Here is an 8413-nt window from a genome sequence, read left to right on the forward strand (position 1 = left end):
CAGCGATTCCTCCACCCTCCCTCCGCGAGCTCCGCCCAGCTCCGCCTATAGGCCGCAATACAAGAAGTACCCAGTAATGACGTGAAATTTCTAGTTCTACCATGGGTTTTCACTTTCCCGATGGATCTCGAGGAACGTGTGGGTCCCACCGTCGTGGGCGAAATGATGAAATTACATCTCAACATGCCCTGTTGTCAATACGCGCTTCAAACGCTATTTTTTTTAATATATTCGTCTGACAATAGACTTTTTCATTATTTATTAATCCATTTTTGCATTTTTATTAATTCACATTACAAAAACAAAACACCGAAGAAAACCAAAAAAAAAAGAGTACAGGATAATTAATACCACTGCACAGTGGCTAGAGAAATAAAAAATCATTAATAAAGACATTGTTTCTTCCTCGGGTCGGTGGACTACGTGGCCGTGTGATACATTGTCAACTTCAACACTGTTTGCGCGTTACTGAAAACGCGGTGAAGACTCTGTCCCTCGCAATCGGCCTATAAAGCCATCTCCAACCCAACCAAAAATATCATCTGTCCATTCGCATTTCCATTTTTCCCAAATCTTTCACTATTCCATCGCCATTTCCGTCCTCTCCAAAATAACATCCATTCATTTCCATTTCAAGTTATATTTACAGTGTTGATGATGGCCAAGAACATAGAGATAACCCTAATTGCAGCCCATGATATCAGGAACGGTGATGTGAAAAACATAAGGGCCTCCGCAGCGGCATGGATCACCAATGATCCCAACAACAACAACAGTAAGCAGAGAACGCCAGTAGACACAACCAACGGCAGCAACCCTATGTGGAACCACGTTATCACGTTTACTCTCGACAAAGCCGCCCTGAAGCAGGAAGGCCTCCTCATTCTGGAGATCGCAATATACACGGAAACTACCTCCGGCGAGGAGGAAATCGGGCGTATGAGCCTCCCCTTGATGGGATTTCTGCAGTCAGTCCGCTCCCAGTTTGGCGGCAAGCCGGTTAGTTGCCAGATCCGCAATCAATCTGGAGAGCCGGGGGGTAATCTGGACATGTCTGTGAAAATGGATTTTAGCCTCAAGAGATTCCTCAAGAACTTGTCGAAGAAAAAGGCTGTACACGGGGGCTTGTTAGGTGCCCATTTGTTGGTCTTGGCAGCTCCCCTGTTATAATCAGAGTCCAAAACTCATTGATCCTGTAGGGTTTGGATAGAATGGTTGGGGATATGGATATATTTCTGAATTTGTTTGGTCTCTGCAGGTAGACCAATCAGCCAAGGCTGAGCGTTTGTAATTTGTTTTGGCCAATTGGCAAGGCTAAGTGTAGGTTAATTGAAATTTGTGTGTGTTTCAAACCCTTTATTACCTTCAATAATATATTTTCTAGCATTCCTCCGGCATAGCCCCATCTTCCAAGATAAGAGGTGCTCCAGGACATACAACATACACATATTCAGATAGGGGCATAACGGACAAAGGCAACATATCATCCAATAGGACAAAAGACTATTTAGCTCTCTTTATACTTGATCTTAGATATCATCCTGATATGAGGGGACATCCACATTCTTACCTCGATTGGATTACATCACAATGCATTAGTCGACCCAGGTTTCGATGCCAGTAGAGATCCACCAGGTCTTGTATTGATGCACTCGATCCATGTAGGTTTCAATCCCTTTCACAACTTTTCTCTAGGATTTCCAGGTGTAGTTATTTATGGGTGTGGTGTGGGCTTTCGGTTCACCACATCAGGTGTAACTGCTTGATGCCAACAATAGGCTTTCTTTTGTTGAACGTCCCTGGTCCCTCCTCTCTGGCGGTGTTTTCAAATTCAAATAACTTGAGCGAGAGTTTCCTAAAACTTCTATTATATTGATCCATTTCCGTGGTTAACATGGGCTTGATCAACTTATATGGTTTCATTAAACATCTATTAAAAAAAAATTGTGGATCCCATAATTTGGATTTTAGAATTAAAAAAAAAATTGTGGATCTCATAATTTGGATTTTAGAATCAATAAATAACTAAAATTTAATTTTTTATGTTATTGAGTTGAGATGCACACTATACCCAGTATGGGATAATGTGTAAGTATGTTTGTTCAGTGCTCAAAATATATCTTATTATGTATATTTAATTCAATTGGATCATAAATTTACCTTCCATAGAAGTTTGACTACATTAAAATTTCAAATTTTATAATATTTTTTGTTATCATGTCATATAGAAAGTATATTAGATTTAATATTAATATTAAAAATTATTAGTAAATCTGATATTAATATTAAAAATGTAATATTAATATATTTTAATGTTAATATTATTATATTTATTAATTTTAATATAATATAAAATTTGTTATATTATAATATCAACAAAAGAGTCATTAACACAAAAGTGTCATACAAGCTCACTCAATATGTTAATTGTATTTAACCTAATTTTTTTATAAATAAAAAATAAGAAATGTAACATTTTTAAATTCATGAAATAATCATAACCTAAAGCTACCTCAAGAAATAAATCCTAAACAATTTCAATTGGAAGACATGAAGCGTTATATGTATCTCTGATGGAGATAACTGGAACATTAATATTTTAGCTTAATTTAGATAATATTTTCATAGAAAATTATCATTTTCCCTCCCCGTGAATGTATAACACACTTTTGAAATCTTTCATTTTAAATATATGTATTATATAAAAAATTAAATTGATGTATGGCATGAAAATTATATATATATATATATATATATATATATATATATATATATATATATATGAATGATTAATTTAGATAATATTTCCATGGAAAATTATCATTTTCCCTCCAGGTGAATGTATAACATTGAAATCTTTCATTTTAAATATATGTATTATATAAAAAATTAAATTGATGTATGGCATCAAAATTATATATATATAGTCAAAGTATTTTATTTTTTTTTAAATATAGAAGAGAGAGAGAGGGAGAGAAGTGTAAGAGAGAGGGAGGGACACAAATATGGAGAGAGAGAGAGTGGAGGAGAAAGAGAGGGAGCTCGAGAGATGGAGTTGGAGGAAAATATAAGGAGGGAAGAAGTTCAAGACATATAGAGGGAGAGAAAGGTGGAGAGAGAGAGAGAGAGAGAGAGAGAGTGTGAGGGAGTGACCAGAGAGAGATGGAGAGAGTGTGTGTATATAGGGGTGAGGTAGAAATACAAAGAAGGAGAGAGACTGAGAGGGGGAGGGAGATAGTCAATAGAGTTGGATGTGAGAGAGAGAGAGAGAGATGAGGGGGAGAGACCAGGGGAGGTGGGTAAGAAAGGAAGAGAGAGAGGACTTGAGAGGGATGGAGAGAGAGATATATTGAGGTAAGGATAAAGACAAATAGAGAGAGAAAGCTGGAGAGAGAGAGGGAGGAGAGTAGGAGGGAAGATATATAGAATGGGAGACAAACGAAGAGAAGGGGAAGAGAGAGAGAGAAGGGAAAGAGAGAGAGAGAGGGAGAGGTAGTGGGAGGGAGATATAGATAGATATGGAGAAATAATGTATATGTCTGTGGGGTCACATAAAGAGATGAAGAATGAGGGACAAATGGAGATAGAGATATAGATGGAAGGGGGAGAGAGGGAAGAAGAGAGAGATAGAGCGAGGGAGGTAGAGATAGATATATATGAAGAGAGAGAGAGAGAGATCATGTGTGTTTGGGGGGGTGAGATAGAGATAAAAAGAAGGGGAGATGGAGGGAGATATCGATATAGATGAAGGGGGGAGAGAAAGGGAAGAAATTTCTTTGCACTAGATGCATTGATTTCAGTGTACAAATATTGATTTCTAATCCTGTTTGATTTCTTGCATTAGATGCATTTATTTTTGTGTAGATTTTGATTTCTAATTCTATTTCATTGCTTGCATTAGATGCATTTATTTTTGTGTAGATTTTGATTTCTAATTCTATTTCATTGCTTGCATTAGATGCATTTATTTCAATGTAGATGATGATTGATAATCATATTTGATTGATAGCACTAGATGCATTGATTTCAGTGTAGATGTTTATTTTTAATCCTATTTGATTGCTTTCAGCATTAGATGCATTAACTTCAGTGTAGGCGTTGATTTCTAATCCTATTTGATTGTTTGCATTAGAGTAATTGACTTTAGTGTAGATGTTGGTTTCTCATCCTATTTGATTGCTTTCATTAGATGCATTGATTTCAGTGAAGATGTTGATTTTCTAATTTCATGTAACTAGATGTATGGTGTACATTAATTTCAACGTAATTAGATTAACATTTTGCATTGGTTTCAGTGTAAGCACAAAAAAATTATTGACAATGTGTGTTATGACTAAGCTTTTGTAAATAACCTCAAATGAAATAAAATTGAATAAAACTTGTATTTGTCCTTTTTACATCTCCACATATTTTAAAATTGAATAGAAGTTATTTCAATCATATTTGAGTTTTTTTAAATTGAATAAAATTTATTTCAATCATAAGGAATTGATTGAAATACTTGGATAGTTAAGTAATTTAAGAAAGTTGATAACATTATATGAAATTATAGAAATATTGTCATATATTGTTTTTTGTCCTATATATTAAATTTCCATACGATTTACTTATTTCATGTTATGACTAAACTCTTGTAGATAATTTCAAAAGAAATAATATTGAATAAAACATATTTGTTATTTACATGACATGTTTTAAAATTCAATAATAATTATTGCAATCTTATTTTATTTTTTAATTGAACCTTGAGATGAAAAATTTATTCAAATACGTAAAAGAAAAATTACCATGAAATGGTATATGGGTGGGTCACAAAAAAAATCATATGTAATATGGATGACTTTAGAATTCAAATAATTTATTTTTAAAATTGAATTGTAATAAGATACAGGATGATTGCACTAAAAGACACTTTTTTCAAGCCAACATGAAACATGATTGTAATTATTTCCATGTTCAATATTAAATTGATACACAGTATATTTTAGTTCATTTTAAGTATCAAAACGAGTTGCATCATTATAAGACTGTACTTATATAATATTATGATTAAACTCTTGTAGGTGACCTCACAAAAAAATTAAAATTGAATAAAACTTATTTGTTATTTACCAAACATCTTTGAAAATTGAATTTAAAACTTTTCAATCCTATTTGTGTTTTTTAATTCAACCATCGTATATTTTATTTCATTTTAAGTATTAAAATGACTTGAATCATAACTTAAGATTGTACTTTTGAGTTAAGCTTTGGAGTATCCACAATGAGAACCATATTTTGTCAACGTTTCAAATCCCAACAGGGATCAATCATCAAGACAATTTTTAATGATGATAGTAGAAGAGCTTAATGAGAGGATAAATAGTTATAAGATAGTTTGCTTTTAAGGATGAGATGAAGGTCGGCTACTAATAAATTAAAACCTAAAATTTTAATTTATAATAATGATTATTATTACTTATTTAGTTAGTCTATAAAACTAAAAATCAAAATTGTTATATATTGTAATAAAAGTTATAGTATATAGAAAAAAAATTAAACTAGTGAAACAATTTTAACAAATCCATAAACAAGATTAATACAAATCAATAAACTTAAATAATGAATGTATCAATAAACTATCCATATGGAAATGTATACAAATTACAAATATCACATGAACATCCATAAACTAAAATAATGTTCATGTACATCCATAAAATGTCCATGTACGAAAATATGCAAAGCTTATATTACATGTGAATGTGCCCTATGAAATGGGCCTGAAAATATACAAACTATCCACTCTAAGTACTGCCGAAATTCCTATGTGGGTTTCACTGCGCAAAGTAAGTGTCCATAAGTTGGTACTTCAATATAACACATTCAAATTCAAACCAATTAGATCATTATTTGTACAAAATAAATAATATGGAAATAAAATATTTTGAACCACATTTTTAATTACATATATGAATCTACTGACCTCAGTCGAGTCTAAATGCAAGTCAGATAGGATGGGGGTCTGATAAGTCTGGGTTTGGTACTCCTCTTCTTGTGGTTCAATGAATGGGACCTGCAACAATGGACCCAGATCGTCAGTGCCTCTATACCTAGCATCCGACTCATGTGTCCACATAACTACGACATCAACAAAACTCTGCATATGGGCTTGTGTACACAATGGAAATGACAAATTATAACTAGTCTACGTATTAAATAGCATATATGTGTAACTGAAAAAAGGAAAATGTTGAAATCTTAGGAAGAAAAATGTTTACCTCAACTACTGGTCCATGTGGTTGTAAATAGTGACTCTCCTCCACATGCGTGTTATGAATTGGAGTCGGAGGTGGAGGAGAATCCATGGAAACATGCTCTGGCAGAGGATAGATTCGCTGATCAATTGCCCCCTCGGATGACCTCATAAGCTTATCCATGTAGTTGTGCTCCATCTACATGATTTCATCATGAACTTATTAATATAAATGCAATCTAATATGAACTAGAAATTAATATGAATAATTATGCATAATCTAACAATAAAAGCCAAAAGTTTTGTATATATGTGTATATGGTCTGTGTCACGTGGGTCGTGCACCCTCCAAGTTTCACAGATGGCATCATGATATAGAAATGCATATGTCAAAAGCTGGTTAGCAAGTAAACTTGCGAGAAATGAATCATCATATAAAAGACCTGACAGGTCACGAGGCAATGGTGGTGGTCTCCTAATATCTCCATACAATGCAACACATGCACTAAGCAATGGCGCATGCATGTTATCTGCAATGGTCTCTCTAGTCTCAGAACTGAGTTACGACAACTCCTCTAGCTCTGACAATAATACCATGCTTCAATATGTAATGGAAAGAATCACAGAGGTGGTGGTACATGCTCAAGATACCTACGAGCCCCCTCGCGATCATATGTATGTCCCAAACCAGGTCCATAATAAATGAGATCCGGTATCTGTGTAGTCTAGCCTCATATGTAACAAGAACTCTAAATATATGCTTAGAAAAATAAATGGTGACCTGATCATGGTGGGGAAACTAGCCCCAAGCTCCAATGGATCCATTATACACAAAATGGGCTACATCAACATTCTTAAAATATTTCAATGGAATCAAACCTTTACGCCTAGCAGGGGGATCCGAAGGGATGTCAAACAACTCCCCACGAACATTATAGATTTTTTTGGTGGTTTCAAAGAGTTTTCTAATGTGTATTTGTGGTTTTCAAAGTTGTTTTTTGGGGTTTTTTAGGTTGTTATTTTGTGGTTTTTTAGGTTGGTTTTGTGGTTTTCTAAGTTGTTTTGAATATATTTTTTTTGGTTTTCTAAGTTGTTTTGAATGAATTTTTTTATGACATTTTTTGTGGTTTTCATGGTTTTTGTATGGTATGCTTTTCTTTGTTTTTTTAAATTAATTTGTTTAACTTTGCAAAAACCAATTAAATAAAAAAGACAAAAAAAATAGAATACCTACCTTTTTTTTAGCCTTTAGGACTTTGGCGGGATTGTTGGCTAGGTTAGTTGGAACTCTCCATGCTCCAATTTCTAGATCAAGCTGCAATACTCTTGGAAAAATTTGATCAAAAATTTGATCAAATATTTACATGTATGCAGGTGGATTTTTAACTTTGTCTACTATCATGAGATTTACCACTTATCGGTGCATTTGGAATAAAGCAAATGGAAAAAATAATGACCCAATAACTACGTCTCTATCTCTCACCTAAAGTTGATTTACAAAATGTACTCTTGTGGAAGGAACTAGCCGTTATTAGATATTATAACACACAACACTATTAGATATTATAATGCACAAATTCTATTGAATGTTTTAATGCACAAACGCTATTGGAGGTTATAACGCACAAACATTGTTGGATATTATAAAATGCTAAATCAAGCCTCACTTATATCACTATGTGATCATTTATTTCCACCTTTTAACATAAAACAACGCTTGAATTCAAGGGTTTGATCCCTGAGAGAAATTTCCTTAATATCTAAATTGCATTATTATCTCTCACTAGAGCAACAATAGCAATCGACAGCTAGCCCACCCTGAAGAGGTAGCTATCATCACTCCCATGCGCAGTTTCTAGCACTAAAAACGTAAGCGGTGGAATTCCCCTTAAGAGCCACAAGATTTTCATGCCACCCAGTTAAGTTCTCTCCGCCAATTCAATTCATTCTAATCTTTAAATTCTCCCATGTATCAAAAAGTAATTGGTTGGGTTATTTTGGTTATTAAGTTGTAGCACGTCAACTATACATATCGTTATTAATTTTATTAAATTCTTTATTGTTGGAAAGGCAGAGGAGACAAAGCATAAATTCACACATAAAACACAAGAGTTACATCTCTTCTATTAATCACACAAAACTTGATTCTTACAATGAACCCAGTGAAGGGTATGTAAC

At 33.7% G+C, this 8413-nt stretch overlaps 1 protein-coding gene across 1 annotated transcript; it reads left to right on the top strand.

The window, feature by feature from the left end:
- The first annotated feature begins 657 nt into the window (after positions 1-657).
- Positions 658-1170, top strand: LOC149200076 (protein SRC2-like). The gene has a single exon (XM_089400840.1). It carries the CDS (start codon positions 658-660, stop codon positions 1168-1170), a length of 513 nt encoding a protein of 170 aa, XP_089256966.1.
- The last annotated feature ends 7243 nt before the right edge of the window (positions 1171-8413 follow it).

Source organism: Pinus tabuliformis, chromosome 2_1 (assembly GCF_031772625.1).
Source record: "Pinus tabuliformis cultivar Carrire ecotype Pingquan chromosome 2_1, CPIR1, whole genome shotgun sequence".
Classification (NCBI taxonomy): domain Eukaryota; kingdom Viridiplantae; phylum Streptophyta; class Pinopsida; order Pinales; family Pinaceae; genus Pinus; species Pinus tabuliformis.

Coding starts and splice junctions, on each gene's coding strand:
- LOC149200076 (XM_089400840.1), top strand. CDS start 658: ATGGCCAAGAACATAGAGATAACCCTAATTGCAGCCCATGATATCAGG.